Source organism: Maniola hyperantus, chromosome 3 (genome assembly GCF_902806685.2).
Source record: "Maniola hyperantus chromosome 3, iAphHyp1.2, whole genome shotgun sequence".
In the NCBI taxonomy this organism is placed as follows: Eukaryota; Metazoa; Arthropoda; class Insecta; order Lepidoptera; family Nymphalidae; genus Maniola; species Maniola hyperantus.
Window position 1 is genome coordinate 7,127,254 of NC_048538.1, and position 20,050 is coordinate 7,147,303.

General features: G+C 37.3%; 1 protein-coding gene and 1 long non-coding RNA gene across 2 annotated transcripts in view; one reads left to right on the forward strand and one right to left on the reverse strand.

Moving 5' to 3' along the window:
• Window positions 1–20,050, reverse strand: part of LOC117996716 (adenylate cyclase type 1-like) — a 119,399-nt gene that overhangs the window by 36,359 nt on the left and 62,990 nt on the right. The window contains exons 6-7 of the mRNA XM_069509581.1: window positions 7,568–7,679; window positions 5,706–5,833 (exon numbers count right to left, since the gene is read on the reverse strand). Of these exons, the coding sequence (XP_069365682.1) occupies window positions 5,706–5,833; window positions 7,568–7,679 (240 nt within the window). The remainder of the gene's footprint in view (window positions 1–5,705; window positions 5,834–7,567; window positions 7,680–20,050) is intronic.
• On the forward strand, window positions 516–2,185 carry LOC138404749 (uncharacterized). Its single transcript, XR_011238552.1, has 2 exons — window positions 516–916; window positions 1,957–2,185. It is a non-coding gene; the product is annotated as an uncharacterized lncRNA (long non-coding RNA).

Here is a 20,050-nt window from a genome sequence, read left to right on the forward strand (position 1 = left end):
TTTACGTATTGTCTCACAGTATGAGTTGGCCATAACAGTCAGTATTGGACTCATCGAGTAAAAGAAATAGTATACGCAATGGTCCAACTCTCGCCACAATTTGTCTCTCTTACACATTCGCAAAAAAGTGAGACAGATATACGCTGTCATTCTGTTTAATTTGGCATTTATTATTTCGTTTTCTGACGCATTTGACAGAAGATTGACAGCGTGACAGTGACAGTCAAGTGACAGCCCACCGCACACTCTATGGTATGTGTGTCTATGGTAATTTGTCTAAGATCACTAAAAACCTCAAGAAACTTGTGTCCAGAGCCAAATTTTCATCCGATTAAAAAAAAAGTTACCGCTTTCTAGTCTGTTACTCTGTCATTGTCAATAAAAAATAAATCAAAACAAACCAACATAGAAACTGAAACAAAGGGAACAATCGCTTTAGTTTTAAGTAGAAAACTGAAGTTTTACTGATTATTAGGTATATATTATTGTACGTAATACAACTTTGGTAGAAACAACTTCGACGTCCTCGTCGCTGACAGAAGAATACAGCTGGGCTGGGCAGCATTTGGAAAATTCGTCAAGTCTTCAATTCGTCGCTACCCCAAAGCCTAAAGACGAAATTCTTTAATGAGTGTGTCCTACCTGTGATGACGTATGGCGCTGAAACGTGGACACACAAGTTCAAAGTCGCTCAGCGGGCTATGTTGGGTATCTCTCTGAGGGACAAAATCCGTAACAAGGAAATCCGTAGGAGGACCAGAGTGACCGACATAGCCCAACGAATTAGCAATCTGGAGTGGCAGTGGGCAGGCCACGTCTGCCGCAGAACCGATGGCCGATGTGTTCTGGAGTGGAGACCGCGTATCAGCAAGCGCAGTGTGGGACGACCTCCAACCCGCTGGACTGACGACCTTAAGTAAGTTTACTCTTTCTCTTCGGATCACGCCCACATAATGTACTTATTACTAGGTAATACAAATCTCTTGATCTGAATTCTGACACATAGACAAGTGGCCAGGTTTGAAGAGTATAGTGAAATCATAACATAACTTCATATGTACCTACCTACTTAAATAATTACTGTCTACTAGGTACCTAGCATTAAATGAGTTCATATGTACCTACCTACTTAAATAATTACTGTCTACTAGGTACCTAGCATTAAATGAGTTCAAAAAGGGCTGAGCCATCATTAATTATTATATTTGTTAGAACAGTTTTGACTACTGACCGCTTGATAAATGGCAACACATTTTAGACATAATCTTGTGGTACACTGAAGTTAAAGTTGCAATAAAACATCTAGGTAGTCTATTACAGAAAGGCAACTCTATATTACACTTTAATAATAATCAATAAAGTTTTCTTTGTTTAAGACATGTAATGAAGTTCGGGACCTTGAGTTTGAACTGTATTTTAGTGTATGTATAAAGGTTATCTGTCTATCTATCTGCTGGCTTTTCACAGCTCATCCGTTCAACCAATTTTGACGAAAGGTACAAAGATCTTTCATCCTGGGCATGGATATAGCCTATTTTTTAAATAACCTAGGCTCTGAAAATTTAACAGTTCCCACAAGATAAATGAAGTTGCGAGTACATGCTGGAGAAAGACTTAGGCTACTTTTATCCCGGAAATCAGTGTGGATAAAGTCACGGGCATCATCCACTTATTAATTAATATTATAAATAAAACTTAGACCTCATTAAGATAGATAGTAAAATAAGAGGAACAGTTGTTGTGGCTAATTCCGTTGTACACTATCTCTTAACTAAACTAAAAATGGCACGTCTAAATCTATTGCTATCCCTTTTATAATGTTGCTTGTGGAAAAGGATAGCACTAGATTTAGACCTGCTAATTTAGTTTAGTTTAGAGATTGTGTACAAGAGAATCGGCCCCATTGTCTAATTAGCAATTAAAAAAATTAAAGATCAATAATTTCTATTTTTTCAGTGATACCTGTGGACCAGTTAGTTATTCAAAGCCTGTGGATTACCACACCACCTACCTAATCCACTTTGTTAGAAGAATGCAAGTTGATATTGCTGCATCAAGACTACACCCTACAGGATCCTCATAAGTCATCTAAGTGCAGTAACACTGCGCAACAAACTACAGTTTTATAATAATATAAAAATTTAATAGTAAATAAAATGTTTTTTTGTCTCTGCTTTTCTATTAAGTACATAGTGTTTTTATAACTAGTCATGCCATAATAGATTCTTTTATAGGCATTTCAATTTATACCTACCTACATACTACGGGCTAGCTTTTGAGACTTGCCGCCTTGATGGAGGAAAAAAAAGAGTAGATAGGGACGTTCCGGAGGGTCTCTGGATTCACCCATACAAAAAGTGAGTGAGTCTCTCGCTGAAGGAGTGAAGGGGTTGACTTACCCCGCCGCCCCCTATCGAGGCCCGTTTTAAGTCAATGACAATTTTATCAAAATTAAAAATTCATTTAAAAAGTTATGTCCCCGGCGGAAGGTCACTCCTTCCAAAGGGAATGATTTCCCTCCCCTCCCTCTTACTTCAGCTACCCCCATCAAGGCGGTACGACGTTTTCAAAATGTTTATTCATACAAATAAACAAAATTGAAGATTGCCTGTTACGTTCTCAATAAGCTCTGTGAGCTAATCTTTGAAGTGTTGAACCGATTTTGATGCACAAACTTGGTGCACAAACAGTTGGGGACAGTGTGGTTAATTCTGTTAGACAAGGTCTAAATCTATTGCTATCCTTTTCTGCAGTGCAGGGAGCTTATGAAAGGAACAGCAATACACACATAAACCTGTCATTTTAATTTAGTTTTGATCATAGATTCCTGGAAATATCCAGGCAGGCAAATTCCAGGATACCTTTTAACTATTATTAGCATCATCTGAGAACTTATTTTTTTGGATGAAATAAAACAAATTAAATCATTTTATTTAAATTTGAGACTATAAGTAGGTAGGTATGCATATAAGTATTTTACATCAGCTGTAAAATTCATAAGGTGTATTTAAGTAGGTACATCATAAACAGTTCAAATTATATAGGTATTCTACAAGTCTGATGACCCCCGGGTTAGTTGCAGTCTTGACTCTTGAATTAAGTTAGGTCTTAGTGGCCCTAGCTTAGGTAGCTGGAAGATAGGCAACATAATCTGGTAAGTATAGGTTAGGTACCATAGATGATCTGCAACCTGAAAATAATATTTTATTTTAGAAACATACTTATATAAATAAGCTAGCTAAATTTGGTAGGTAGGTCCATTTCATACTAACTTATACCCTTCTATACTAGCTTGTGCCCGCGATTTTGTCCGCGAGGACTTCACAAATTTCAATTAGATAGATCAGTCAGTCAGTTTTTCCTTTTATATATGTATATATATAGATAAATTAGGTACCTACTTTCTTGTTTGGGAATGGATGCAAGGAATGGTAGGTACCTAGTAGGTGGGTATTTTCTGTTATTGTATGCATGTTTATTAATATACCTACCTACTTCACCTCTATGAGGTAGGTAGGTACCGAATAAGTTTGAAAATATTCAGTTAGTAGGTAGGTACCTACCTAGGTTTCTATTCTGGTGAAAAAATGGGTTGATTTCAATCAGATATAGCTGTACCAACTTATATGTATAATTGAATCAATCTTCTTGGTGAACTGTTTTAAATGATGGTAAAATAATGTAAGTAGGCACCTACTTAGTAGTAAATTTGAGCCACACGTTTGATGTACCTACCTACATCAAACGTGTGTGATAAGGCTTAGAATAATATTATGTAGGTATTAGGTAGGTAATAAATTGTGCATATCTTACCTTTGCCTCACTGATCAAGGTATGACATACTCTTTGTGATCGATCTTCTAACGCTACAATTCTACCTTAACATTCAGTAAATGCATTCTGCGAGCTATATGTATGGATGGCATGGCTATCGCTGCACAAAATGATTCATCCGAGATGCACTATTATCATTATCTATCATTCTAGCCTGCGGATGTCTGTCTTCTACATCCAGTCTTGAGGCATCCTCATTCAGCCACTTCACGTTAGGTACCTACCTACTCTATAATATGGACGGTCCATCAGAGAACCTGTTTCTTTGACGGATGCTCAACCCAGTACGACATGAATGGATTGTTCACTGCCACTTCAACTTGCTGGGGGGTTTGGGCTATGTGAGAACCTGTTTCTTTGACGGATGCTTAACCCAGTACGACAAGCATGGATTGTTCACTGCCACTTCCACTTGCTGGGGGGTTTGGGCTATGTGAAAACCTGTTTCTTTGACGGATACACTGCGCACATCACAAATTACGCCACTGAACCAAATTTAAGTTACACAATCACGACGGTTAGCTTTGACTGCCTTCCTAAACATTCTCCTTGCCTCCGTGGGCAAATTAAGGCTCTTCACTTATTAAAATTCATCATTTTGTTTAATTATCAATAAGCTTTCACGCTTCTCTCACCGAGTATTTTTTGGTGAATTACAATTCGACTATCGACTCGTATCCATAAGCGAAAATGACGTCATTTACTAGTTTTAGGACGTCAAACTTAGGACTCGTACTGCCAAATTACTCGATATTGGTATTGGTGTAGGTAAACGCAAACCATTCTCGATGGTGACGTAGTTATATGGTAATTGGTATCGTAAAGTTGAAAGCTATACTCGCAAACACTCGATCATCTTTAGTTCGCAATATTTCCGCTGTGTCGCTGCCTGTAGATGTATGGAAACAGTCGATTTCGAGATTGGTATTTTTAAAACTATAAAATCTTATACTAACTGTACAGAGATAGCGTACATCTCGAAAACTGAAATAGGCTACTTTTATCCCGGAAAATCGAAGTTTTCCCACGGGATTTAAAAAAAAACACAAATCCACCAGGAGAAGTCGCAGGCATTAACTTATATTTATATATTTAAATTATTGTCTAAAACATGTTTCTTCCATTAAAGTTTTATTTATAGTATGTCAGCTGGCTCCAAGTATGTAAACAGTTAACATTCGGGTCCGTTTAAATTATGGTACAACATTAAATTTTCTCATAATTTGCAACTTACAATTTTCGTCATACATTGCATCGTTACAATTTTAGTGACAGATGCCGCGAATTTTGTAACCGTAAAGCCGCAAAACACTGGAACATGTAAGCCCTAATCATATTACGTTTGACGTAGAGAAACGTGCGACATAACATATCCGAATGTTCAAGGCCTTTGGAGAATTTGGACACACAGTAGGTACTTACGCACGTTAAATACATTCCCTTTAATCTTCCCAATCTTTAATCAGGGTCTATTTAGGATTTAGGCCATATAGTCCACCATGCTGGTGTGCGGATTCTTCATTTCACACACCTTCGAGAACATTATGTTGCTTAACTCTCATGCATGCAGGTTTCCTAACGGTGGTTTCCTTCACCTCAAAGTTCGAGGTGCGTGCCAGGAATCGAACCTTACCGGGGGGTCTGCCCGTGAATGGGAAGCTTAGACTTCAATTAAGCCCAATAGCCTAACGGTTAAGACTTGAGAATAACGATTTAATCGTAACGTAAATAAAAAGCCAAATGTGATGTGTCTCAGCGAGCCCATAACGGAGAGGTCTACCTCGGAAATCAACGTCTAGCTACGTCGCGTAGTAGTACCGTAAGTACTTAAAATTAAGAATTTTCAAATAATTGTTATAGGTAAAACTCACGCGATTGCATCGATCATGTCCAGTCCCATCTCGACAGTGCAGCGCGCGTGATCGGAGCGTGGCTCGGGTAGCCCGGACACACAATAGTAGCAGTCGCCCAGGATTTTAATACGAAGGCAGTGATTGTCCTGCGAAAAATAGTCTATGTAAGCTTTTGTCTTATCTCTGGGTTGGGGGAAAAAATAATCTTCCGTAAGTGATCTTGTAAACCTTTATTGAAAAACTATATAGGAAAAGATCAGCGGTGACAAAATTTTGCCTTATCATCCATTAGAATTTAGATGTAAGTACATATTTACCTACTTACTTTTTTAACAAATAAATTTAAAATCATACATCTCATCGACTTTTTTTTCGGCTCTACAAAATGTGAATCTTTAATTACAGCCAATAAAATCGGTCAAGTGCGAGTCAGACTCGCACACGAAGGGTTCCAGGGTTTCGTTCCCGGAAATACACCTTTCCCGACGTCGTGATTTTTTTTGCGATTTTCCGGGAATTCACAGGAACTCAGCTCAAATCAGTTGAGACTGCATCAACCGCGACACGCAGTGAGCTGAGTCCCTGTGAAAAAGGACCCCCCGGATGGATTCGAAACTAGTCGGGCTTACGTCGACTAAATACGTGAGTAGTATAGCCGTAAAAATCTATACCGACTTATAATGGTAATCACTCACGATAGTTTAAACGCTATCAATTTAATTATTTTAATAACGTGTTGTACTTGACTTTCGTTAGCTAAAAATAGCCAGACTATTTCTCAAAAGTTCCCTATTCCCGGGAATTCCCGGGAAACTACAAAAATTTATTCCCGGTTTCAGGGAACAGAAAAAGGTCGGGAAAAAAACCCTAGTTCCATACCTACTATCGTACAAGAAATAACACTGTTTAATTTTTTCAAATTTTAATGGCGGCCATTTTGAAATTTTTATGATTTGTTGTTATGGCGGCAGTAGAAATACACATTCTGTGAAAATTTCAACTCTCTACCTATTACGGTTCACAAATTCACGAGGAGTCAAGAAGGCACCCCGAGAAAACGCCAAGAACTAGTACCGAACGGACACCCTCCCGCGATTCGGCCCATACAACCGAGAGGTTGGTGGGGCCATGGAAGGTGGAGGGATGTCCCTGGTTCACGAGATACTACCCGCTGACAGATAGATAGATGGGCGGACGCGGACGGACGCACGGAAAGCGGAGTCTTAGTAATAGGGTCCAGTTGGCACCCTTCGGGTACGGAACCCTAAAAATTAGGTAAACCAAACTGAATTAGTTAGGTAAACAATTGTCAACAAACATTAAATTAGCTCATCGGCTAAATATATACACGTTATTAATAGAGGAGACACCGCGATAAAAATAATTCTCAGTGGAAATATCCGTACTGCCAAATTTATGTACACAGCGTCTGCAGCAGGTGCTGGTGATTCAAACTTTACTTTCACAATTTAATTTCAACCTGCACCTGGTGTTTAATGTACCAACTTATATTAGCATTTCGGTACATTATAGGTACACGTTTCTAGAAATTCGGCTATACTATAACGGCGTCCTTTTTCCATCCTTTGGCTGCATCATCACTTGCAGGTCTGATTGCAGCAAAGCGCTATATCAATAATAATAAAAATCCCCCAGCCGGTAAGCTGTACTGCTAAGCGTAGTAGTTTCGTAGCTAACGAAGTCCACCAAAAAAAAATTTAAGACGTGAATGTGGCGTTTGAACCAAAGTGTGCATCATGTGGACGGCACATGAGCTGCAAAATATTATTGGGCAATAAACCGCAAGGTCGTAGAGGCCGATGGATATTTTGTTGGAATGGAAAAAAGTCTTAAGAAACTTCTCTTAAAATATTTCTTACATTAGCCAGCTGGTCAAATCTGCCAAAAAGCTCGTTGAGAAGACGCACCAACTCTTGCGCACTGCATTGAGACGCCAGCACCGTAAACCCCACAATGTCGGCGAAGAGGATACTGAAACAAAAATAACAAATTGCAATACTTACATCTTATTTTAGGTTCGATTAAGGAGATCAGTAGCACGGTTAATAAGTTTTCATAAGCTTTTATTTAACTTGCCGTGTTAGTATGTGGTCAAATCTGGCAATGGAATTTTGAACTGATTGAGCTGTCCCTCAACCGATTGAGCGGGGAACACAATGTAACTTCGGTGACAATGCAATAATATGCTCATGATGGAACCAGGAAGTGGCCATAGGAACTTTTCAACTGCAGCACAGCTCCGCCATGTTTGGGTTCGTTGGATTTGTCTTAATAGGGCATATACCTACATCTATATGATGTCCAGGGTCTCATGATGGAACGGGACGGTGTCATACTGAACTGATCAAGTATCCATCAACTTCATCGTATTTTGGTTCGTTGGATTTGTCGCTTTAGTTCATGGCTTGAATAAAAGCTAATTGTTGAAAAGCTTTTTAAATTGAAGATTTTATTTCATTTTACATAACGTTTAACTACAATCTAACCTGTTGGAAATTGTAGTTAGATTAAGTATAAAATTCAATGAAAACAGATCGTCAAAATATCGGGAGAGAATTGTTAAAATTATCTGAAAAAAATAAAACAGAAGTTTTAATATTCTTTCTAATTTCCACACTTTTATGCAAATAAGTAGGTAAGCCATCGCTCGTTATTCAGTGGGAGGCGTGAAGTTGGTCTATAATGAGTATGGTCTCCTGCATCTATGATCAAAGAGCACTCAGGTGTTTGGTTGAATCTTCATTATTTTTTGCCTACAAATTATAATGGCATGTCGACATATTTTGCACGTGGAGAAAAATAAGATATTTCGATGCTTCGGCTTCAATGTAGAATATACAAACCAATGTTCAAAGGCATCATGTCACTATTATTTTTATCATGTATTTCTCTTTTCTGTAGATTATTATTATAGACTATAGCGCCCAGCTGCAATTAAACCTACTGGCAAGTGATGATGCAGCCTTATTTAGCGCGTTTGCCTAGAAGAAGCCTATTCACTCTTAACTTCAAGCTACCCAAAATTGAAGAGGAAAACTGATGTTGCATTTTTTAAAGTATAAAAATTAACAGACGAATAAATGCGATAGTGTGTTTGTTTGTTGGTTTGTGCTTCAATCACGCCGCAACGGAACAACGGATCAACATGATATTTTGCTTGGCTATAGATAAAGACCTGGAAAGTGGCATAGGATAGCTTTTATCTCAGAAAATTAAAGAGTTCTCATGGGATTTTTAAAACCCTAACTAAACTCACGCGGACGAAGTCGCGATCACCATCTAGTAGGAAAGAAATACGAAACATGCTAGTTATCAGTACCCTTATTATAAATGCGAAAGTGTGCGTGTTTGTTGGTTTGTCCTTCAATCACGTCACAACGGTGCAACGAATTGACGTGAATTTTTGCATGGGTATAGATAAAGACCTGGAGAGTGACATAGGCTAGAAATCCCAGAAAATCAAAGAGTTCTCACAGGATTTTTAAAATACCTAATTCCACGCGGACGAAGTCGCGGGCATCAGCTAGTTAATAATTAACAGTCTAAGTCAACACTACACAATAACCGGCTTATATTAGCTCATTCTGCTTAGGTATGTCATCTAACATTGTTCCTTGATTAATTTCCTAACAAAAGTGTGCAATAAAAATAAAAATTGGTGCTGGGAAATTGGATCCCTGCCTGATTAATATTTTCCGTCTCTGTGAGTCTACGTGTCAGATATTTCCCATGACGCAACTACTGGGTTGGTAATTTTTCATCTAGTGCTTGCAATTTTTACGTATAGGTAGATATTTTGGTAAAAGCGACGAAAGTCTCCTTTACCAAAATAATAACAGATCTCTATTTTTCATAATATAGAGCTGATTATTTCTCTACCTATCTAGGATAATTCATTATAACTAATTTATTGCGAGTTGCGAACCTTAATCTCGTAACGAATAAACTTCGTTTGAACTAGATTACATCAACTTTCTTGGATAGCTACCAATGACTTAAAAAATATTGAAAAATCTGACATAAAATTAGCTAAGCTTACACTGCGATTCAACTTTTATGTATAGTCGGCGATAGGTCGAGATCGCAATCGGGCAGGGAACGCCCTGCACACCCGCACAGCCCCCACACTAACCCGGTGCGTGCGAGCGCGGGTGACGTGCGGATGTGCGGGGCGTTCTTCGGTCTCATACCCCGATTACCAACTCAATTCTCACCCTGTCACGGACTATAGCTTAAATAGCTACATCATAGCAGTAGCTAGTTGAATCGCAGTGAAATTTTACAGGAGACAATGAGCAGCGTAATTTGTGAAAAAACACAGTTCCAGTCTGATCACATAGGTATTGTCAAAGGACACATTTAATATTTGCAAACTGCTCAATGGCACGTAAATAATATAAATAAAATAAATAAATAAAGCCGTCAAGTGACCCCTTTGTTCTTGTTTGAATATTCTAAGCCTTTGTTCTCCAACAGCGCCCCCCTGTCATTGTCATTCAAGTGCCAACAGAGCCTTGTCGCACTGTACACGAGACTAGTTTTCTAGTGATGTGTAAGGTTACTCACAATAAAAGTAGTAAACGTTTCTCATTTTCGTTGTGGTCTGGGAATATGAGTCTGCAAAGTTGGCAACATCGACCCGGTTTCACATTGTTAAGGGACAAATCTTTGCCAACGCTTTAAAGCACGCAAGGCGCCAATAAACTTGGCTCATTAAGATCCATTCTGTAGACTTCCATTCTAATATTATAATCTTAAGCCGATCCAGTTCTTCGCCTCAGAATTTGAAACTGAGTTGCGGTGCGATAAGCGCTTCAAGCGAATATTAGTTCGTTTGAACCTATACATAAGGAAAAACTTTCTCCCATGTGTTGGCGTCTTATAATGTTTAATATATATATCTATATATAAAAATGAATCGTTGAATGTGTTGCTAATCGCAAATCTCGAGAACAGCTGAACCGATTTCGCTAATTCTTTTTTCATTATATTCCTTGAAGTACGGGGCCATATGGTTCTTACGGAGAGAATATTTAAAAAAAATCCTGAAAAAGAATCGACTGTAAGGCGGTACGAAGTTAGCCGAGGCAGCTAGTCCATACTAATATAAATGCGAAAGTGTGTCTGTCTGTCTGTCTGTCTATCTGTCTATCTGTCTGTCTGTCTGTCTGCTAGCTTTTCACGGCCTAACCGTTCAACCGATTTGGATAAAATTTGGTACAGAGCTTACATCCCGGGGAAGGACCATAGGCTACTTTTTATCCCGGAAAAGTAAAGAGTTCCCACGGGATTTTTAAAATACCTAAATCCACGCGGACGAAAACGCGGACATCATCTAGTTTTTTATATTTTTTTTATGGATTTTGTAGGAAAATATATTGAACCGAAAAATATTTCTAGCTAAAACGTCACATGGCGGAAACTTTATCCCTTTGCTAGTTCGGAGTTCGGGCGAATTATAAATACAGCAAAATCTGTTCCGCGTAGCTGGAACCTCCGAAATAACCGCTTATTTTACCAACTTTCGTGCTGCGAACTGTACAATATTTCATTGTATGCCATAAAACTAAACGATGCGTTCAGACATCAAGCAGGGAGGTAGACAGACAATCCCATCAGCTGAATATCCGTTTAGCCTAAAAGGATCAAGCTCGGTAATAGACTTCCTGCCGCCCGCGCTGCTGCTGTGACGTCATTATTCATGGTTTAAATTAAAATATAGACCAAGAGCGACATAAATAAAACTGATGAACTTTATCACAAAATAAAAGGAATTAGAGGCTAGTATAACTTTTTACACTTCTGGCACAGAGGAGAAGATACAACAATTATTATATTAATCGCGTGTATAGACGTAATCGTAATAAGAACTTGACATCAACCAAAAAATCAATTCAAGATGATAACTTGATGATACTTACTTATATCCAAAGAGCCGACATCTAGATTTTTTTACACCTAGGTACGCAATAAATTCGTTGCGTATGCCGTATAGGTACTCTATAGGTAAGCATATGGCTACATCTTATTTCGTAGGTGGACCTTATTCATATTATGCTGAATGATTAATTAATTTTCCCTATTAATTGAATGTGCCAATATCAGTAATAGTTGAATAAATTCAATATCGACGCTTATTAACATATTAAAAAGGAGTCTTATTATTCGTTAACTCTAAAATCTGAATATTCGTTATTTAAAATCAATTAAAGATATCGTTGTTTTGTTTTCTAAACAATAAAAGAAATAGGTAAAATAAATTATGTTATCTCTACAACAGCACATTTTGTTTTTATGTATTTTAATGTTAAAGTTAAAACACGTGGGTTGGTAGGTATAATGAGTCTGAAGTCGAACTAATATAACAAGGGTCAAAAGTTTCCGCCCTGTTGTGACATCTTTGCTAGAAATATTTTGGATCAATGTATTTTTAACATATTTTCAATGGATTTTGTAGGAGTGAGACTTATTTATTGAAGAACTAGACGATGCCCGCGGCTCCGTCCGCATGGGTTTGGGTTTTTAAAAATCCCGTGGAAACTTTTGATTTTTCGGAATCAAAAGTAACCTATGTCTTTTAGCTATCTCTGTACCAAATTTCATCAAAATTGGTTAAACGGATAAGCCGTTAAAAGCTAGCAGACCGACAGACAGACGGATAACACTTTCGCATTAATAAAATTAGTTTGGATGGATCTCATCAATGGCTAAGCAAAGTATTTTCCGTGCAAATCGTAATTATTTCAGTATTTTTCACCAGACAGATTAAAGGCCAATGTGGCTTTCCCTTTATTAATTCGGACGTATTATATATAGTTTTGAACTGACTATAATCTGTAAGTGTGTTAAATGTACTTTTATAACAATCTCTTAAACTATAATGTAAGTTGACGGTTGTGCAATCACTGTCGTGAAGACGTGCCTCGAAAGTAAATGTGCGAGTTTGTGTTCGACCTTTGTATTAAAATATGATGACCTTAAATTGTCTTTTAACAGTTCATGAAGTGAATTGGAATCAAGGAGAGGAATAAAAAATCATTTCAGTGCGCCCATTTTATTTCAGTTAGTAAATGGTATAAAATCATAAAATAAAGTCGCATTTGGCGTTTGATAATCGCTAACATTTTACGAGAAAGGCTTGTTTACAATATATGAATAATACAATAATAATTTACTACTTTCGATAACAGTAATTAAGTCCACTTGTGTGAACACTGGGCGAGTCCTCAGATATTATATCTACCTACTAACAATAAAAAGAGGTAACTCAGATTACCCCGCTACATACAAACTAACCCTTAGTTTGTATGTAGAGGGGTAATCTCCGGAACTGATAATAATCCAATTCTGAAAATTCTTCCACTGATATATAGATACCTACATTATTACCGAGCGCTACAGTAAAGGCTATAAATTATATCACGCTAGCTAAAAGCAAGTTGACTAGTAAAATAAAGAACCAGCCTAGTGCAAGTTCCGTACTCGGGTATTTGTTTCGACATTTTGCACGGTAAATTAAAAACTATTATGCATAAAAATAAATAAAAATCTGTTTTAGAATGTGCAGGTAAAGTCCTTTCATATGATACCCAACTTGGTATAGTTATCTTACTTTGAAAATTGAAAATACATTTTAATTTTTTTTATGTAACCACAAATTCATGGTTTTCGGATTTCCGTTATTTGTGTTATAAGACCTACCTACGTACCAAATTTCATGATTCTAGGTCAACGAGAAGTACCCTATAAGTTTTCTTGACAGACACGATGGACAGACGGACAGACAGATCGATGGACAGACGGACAGACAGATAGATAGACAGACAGACAGACAATGAATCCTATAAAGTGAATGTGATCCTATAAAGTATAAGGGTTCCTTTTTCCTTTTGAGGTACGGAATCCTAAAAAAAAGCTTGAAGAATAATGTACATATTTTAGAGATTCAGTTAGTATTAACCTACATAGATAATAGATATCAATAAATATTCATTTATTTATACACCAACTTTGGTACATTTTTATGATATTTAGCACTTTTAACACACAAAAATAAAACAATAGAACTTGGCCTCGACCAAAATGCGCTAGAGTTGTTCACGCTGCGCTGGAGCGAGCTGCATATTTACAGAAACATAAAGGCTTTTTAATGAGTAGACGACGTTAAAAAGTTAAAGCAATATGTAGTGCCGGAATATTTTTTTCTCTGAATTTTATGTCGCTGTGTTTCAAATAAATTTATAAATTTCAAGCTTCAAATTTATTTAAAGGTTTTTTAAATAAATCGATAAATTTCATTCAATTATAATTTAAAATATAATTTACAAACATACTTTATCGTAAATATAAATTTATCGATAGAAAAAAATCCAGGCATTAAAATATAATGTTACTAGATTGTTTTCATTTTGTCCAAGCAAATTCGACAAAGTATGGCTAGTCATGGTAAAATTGTTTGAGTAGAAACAATTTTACCATAACTAGCCAGTTTGAAAAGTATCTAAGTACCTAATGAAATTTTAACAACGCAAATAATAAAAATCCATCACTGTATCCTACAAAGGAACGAGAAACAGAAATAAACGCAGTATTGCAATACTTCAGTGAAGTGTTGAATTTATTTCGAAGCAAATATTGTAGTTCCGAGCAACTACTGCATCTGCAACTAATCATTCGTCCATTCCTAGGACCTAAAATGAGTTTCAAGAACTAATTTCCCTGAGGTTAGACCGTTGTTGAGTGGTTATTTCAATTTACCGTCAATGTAGACAGTTAGAAACACATACAAGTTTATTAAATTGAACCTCGAAATTGAAACAACACAACAATAATTTGGAACGCCCCGCACACCCTCCGCTAACCCGGTGCGGGCGAGCGCGGGTGACGTGCGGGTGTGCGGGGCGTCCCCCCTCCTTATACCCCGATTGCCATCTCAACTTGTTGCGGACTACAGATATTCACGCTAGGGAAGCCGAGAGCAAATCTAATAAGTAACTTTTAATATTTTAGCGGATTCTCCTAGAGGTATATTTAACTTTTTAAATAAATAATTATTATTTTGATATTCCCACAATTTACGCACATGTACGCTACGAGCTGCAGGCACCACATTTCGCAATGCTGTGAACTGGAAAATGGTAAAATATAATATGGTGTGTATGTTAGTCGGGAAATATTATATACATATTATTCTTACACAAAAATCAACATCTGTAAAGAGCTTTGCTACGGAAAGCTGCTACAGTCTATATTCATCATGACCATGAATGATCAACCCATTGTCGGCTCACTGCAGAGCACGGGTCTCCTCTCAGAGTGAGAAGGTTTTGGCCATAGTCTACCACGCTGGCCATGTGCGGATTGGTAGACTTCGCACACCTTTGAGAACATTATGGAGAACTCTCAGGCATGCAGGTTTCCTCACGATGTTTTGGTACACCGTTAAAGCAAGTGATATTTAATTACTTAAAACGCACATAACTCCGAAAAGTTAGAAGTGCGTGCCCGGGATCGAACCCTCGACCTCCGATTAGAAGGCGGATGTCCTAACCACTAGGCTATCACAGCTTTTATAGTCTATATTATATCGGTTAAATTGGTGATGAAATATTGCCCCAATTCGCTAACTGGACGAGTAAGCAACTTGGTGTAGCTTTTGGACGTTTACTTTTTACTTGCCTAGAAAAAAAATATAATTGACCGCTGCTGACTTCATACGTGTGTGGATTTAAATTTTTATGCATCTCGAGGGGACCCTTTTTTTCGTCAGGATAAAAAGTAGCCTATGTCACCTCCAGGTCTCTAACTATATCCATTTTCGTAGTTATAACATGGGTACTGATCAGTGGCGTGCAATTCATAGAGGCATAAAAGCACTGCTTACCCTAAAAAGTTGTTACCCTAGTTGAAGTAGCTTAATGCTCATTATCCTTTATGACTTGCCAGTAAGTAGGTACTAACCTATCTAACTACTGCTTATCCTGGCTTTAAACCCTGTGCACGCCACTGGTACTGATCAAATGAATAGGAGTCATAAGTGGTATTTTCAATAGTTTTATTGTAACGAACCAATGTTACGAGTTCGCATGACCTATCGATTTGTTGCGACTGGAGGCTTCGCCAACTTGTACTTCCGAGTTATTTCGATATAGTAATTTATGGACACCATAATACCACCATACGGGCGTTTGTGCACTCATCCGTGAAATCACGGCTTCCGTAAAGATACGAATCGAATGAGTACGTATTTGTTTCACGGCCACTTCGAAGAATCAGGGATACGAACCGGACCGAATACGGATGAGTGCACAAACGCCCTAACTAACACGTTCATACTGTCCTAGCTAGCTAGCTTTCCTTTATGTCTACATATTGTCAGAAAGTAAATTATTCGCTGCCCTTGCCCTCAATTTTTTCGTCCTTGAGTTAACGCTCGTCAGTTAAGGTACATAATGTATAGTAAGTATGGTTACATATTGTTAGCACTAAATTCTGTAGTCTACACTAGCGGCACGCTATGATGGCCGGTTTGACACATTACAATAGTGATGTGGAATGTCAATTTATTCTCGAACAAAAAACAATTAAGTTTTGTTTTTGTACCTGATTAAATAGGTTTAATAAAACAAAAATGTATATGTTTATTTAATTTATTTGAACGAACTGAATATTTGAACGAAAATGAATATACATACTTTATATGCACACAAGAAACATATGAATACAAAAGATACCGAAAAAGGTGCCACAAAAGGCCATAATTAATCAGATTCGTCCATACTACTATTTTCACTGTCGTCACTGCTATCATCACATACATTAATAATTATATGTTCGTTTTCTATAATATTATCTATTTTCACATCTCTTTCATAATCTTCCCTTATTAATTTAACAGTTCTATTCACAACCTTTTCCCAGTCTCCTTTAGTCACATGTTCACAAGCTTCTTCTAATAATTTTAGCATTTTTTTTGTGGTAAATGGGGGTTCTGTATTGTGTCTTGCAGCATATCCCTTAATTTGAGCCCACACCAACTCAATCGCATTATACTCACAATGGTAAGGCGGTAACCGTATAACTCTGTGCCCATGTTCTAATGCTATTTCGTCAATGACGTATCGGATCTTGGTTGGTTTGTTTTCTTTTAAAAGACGTACTAATTCCGCTTTTAACATATTCATGTTTGCATCTACGCCATTTTTACGAAGCCATGCGACGATATCAGCTTTCTTTTGGGATTGGGCAGGTGGCTTGTCAATTTGCATCGAGTGGTATGGGGCGTTGTCCATAATTATAATAGATGGTTCAGGGAGGCTACACAACATTGAGGTAAACCATTCAGTAAACTTTTCTCCATTCATGTCTTCATGATAGTCTCCAGTGGTTTTTGACGCAAAAGCCATGAGAGAACCTTCGACAAACCCGTTGATGGTTCCGGCGTGACAAATTATAAGTCGCGATCCTTTTCCTACAGGAACTTTGGAAGTAGATGCTGCTGTGTCATCGTTCCAAGAACGGCCTACAGTATGGTTAGCATTAAGCCATGTTTCATCCAAGAACACAACATTTTGCCAATTTTTGATTTCTTTCACTTGCCGTAAAAAAGTATACCTTGCCATCGCTATATCAAATCTTTCCATCAATATTTTGCGTTTGTTACATTTTTTGTATCGAAATCCAATGGTCTTCAAAATCTTCGTTAAAGAACTTTCCCCACCGAAGAATAATCCAGCTTCCTTCAGTGAATGCACCAACTTTTTTCTTGTTGGATACTCCTTCTGTAAATAGTAGCCGTAAACATGTCTTCGGATAGCATCGGCATCAAAGCTATCGATGCCTACGACTGGTTTTGCTCGTTTTCTCTTTTTTGGTGTGTGAAGTTTATTTTCTTCTGTGCCAGTCTCGCCATATTTTTTTTTAGTTATCCGTCTAACAGTTCGTTGTCCAATATTAAGCGCATCAGCTACGCGTTCAACCACTGACGTTATAGGTAAAATTGGCCCTCCATTTTGAGCTTCACGATCGAAATAGTTACGAAGGCGTATTAGGAACTCACGTGTCTGACTATTTAGAACAGTTCTCTGCGTACGTTCGGTCATATCGACGAAATCCACAACAAAGGGCTTGAACAGAGTCCAAATTAACGAGCAAGGGTCAACAGTAATGCAGTATCAATATTTGAAATCCAAAGCCAGGTCAAAACTATATCACAATCGCATTGCACTGACAGTTTATACTTTTCGAAGCAACGTCAATTCGAAACTGCTTTGTTTTGCATTGAGCATTGACGCGAGTTTGCCGGAGGTAGTAGTTGTGCTAGCCAGCGATCCTATGTGACGATCGTATTAGATTCCATTTTTAAAAATTTATTGATATTTTTTTGCGATTTCAGAGGTTTGTCCACATAGTGAAAATTGTTCATATTCACAAGTACATTCACCCCTTAAATGGTGCAAACTGATTTTTCTACACTTGTATACATTTAAGAAATCAATTTAATAAATAAATTTTGAGTCCTAAACCTAAAACTACATTCGATAAAATTTATGAATCTCTGCACATCACTATCGTCAATAAAGTAATACAATTATTTCCTTCAAAGTCGTTATCAATTAATACGGAACTTCATGAGCGGACAAACGTCAAACCGGCCATCATAGCGTGCCGCTAGTTTAGTGTGTTGGTAGAATGCCAAATAAATGACATACGGATATCACTTGACGAGGTATTTCTATTCCAATGGTTTTGATCACATATTTCTCAAAGCTAATTTATTCGAGCATACCTAATACTGCCATTTTTATAGTCAAAATAAAAAAAACATATCTACTTTAATATATTATGTTAGAAGAGTAGGCGTAGTACCATGAAACATGGCACTTTGCCTGTTTATATCTTCTGTCATCACATCGAGTCGTGGGTGTTAACACGTTAGTTCGTAGCATTTATATCCTATTTTCTAATATATTAGACTTACTTATAAATCATTATGTATCAGTACAGTCTTCAATGTACATATTAGAAGCACATTAACTATTCTTGATCTAAACAGGATAATTATTATTTCCGTTAATGCTACATCCAGTCTTTTTATTACGCTTTAATGGTTAAATTATGAAGAAGTAATAATATGATTATGCGTTTTACGTAATTAATATCACTTGCTTTAACGGTGAAGGAAAACATCGCGAGGAAACCTGCATCCCTGAGAATTCTCCATAATGTTCTCAACGGTGTCTGAAGTCTGCCAATCCGCAATCGGCCAGCGTGGTAGATTATGGCCAAAACCTCTTCTCATTCTGAGATGAGACCCGTACTCTGTAGTGAGCCGGTCATACGTTGATCATGATGATGATGAATATAATTTTACAAACAGGTATGTATATCTAATGTCTATTAAGAAATATATTACGGTAGATACAAGTATGTTTTTAAATTTAAAAATATAAACACTCCGAAAAAGTTAAATCCTCCACCTTTTCCAATTTATTTTTTATCACAATAAATTGTACTTACATTCATGGAGAGTATTAGATAAATTTAATTAAACTAACTCAAAACGAGCGCAAAACATGAATGGGTTAGTGTAGTACAAAACCACGGTACGACAGTCATCGCTATGTCGACTCTCGAGTGTGCTCTATCACAAAATGAGTCCGTGCTGGTACTTCACAGACTAACTACCTACATTCATTACAATTTTATTCTTCTTATTATAAAAATATACGCATTCATAAGTGCCGCTTGAAAAATACCACAACTTGTATCACTGTTTATTAACAGCTTTTGCCTGCCTTTGCAAAAACTTTTTCTTAGTGGCTCGTTGAATTCCTTCATTTTATTATTATACATATACAATTATACATAGGTGTATTTATCTTATTAATCTATACTAAATGTAGGGGTGATCTCTGGAACTACTAAACCGATTTTGAAAATTCTTTTACCAGTAAAAAGCTACATAATTCTTGAGTGACATAAGCTAGATTTTATTTTCAAAATTCCCTGCGAAAATTGTAATAAACTACCCGTGCGAAGCCGAGGCGCTAGTTTTAAAACAAACACCTTAATTATATTATTATTGAAGAACAAAAATAAATCAAGAATTTACAGGGATACCGCTATGGACGCTACAGGACCTCTGGTGGGAAGCTTCGGCCGCGGATAGTTACCACCCTACCGGTAAAGCCGTGCCGCCAAGCGATTTATTATTCCGGTATGATGCCGTGTAGGAACCAAAATGGCATGGGTTTAATAAAAACTGCTATACTCCTTTCAGGTTAGCCCGCTTCCAACTTAGACTGCATCATCACTCACCACTAGGTGATATTGCAGTCAAG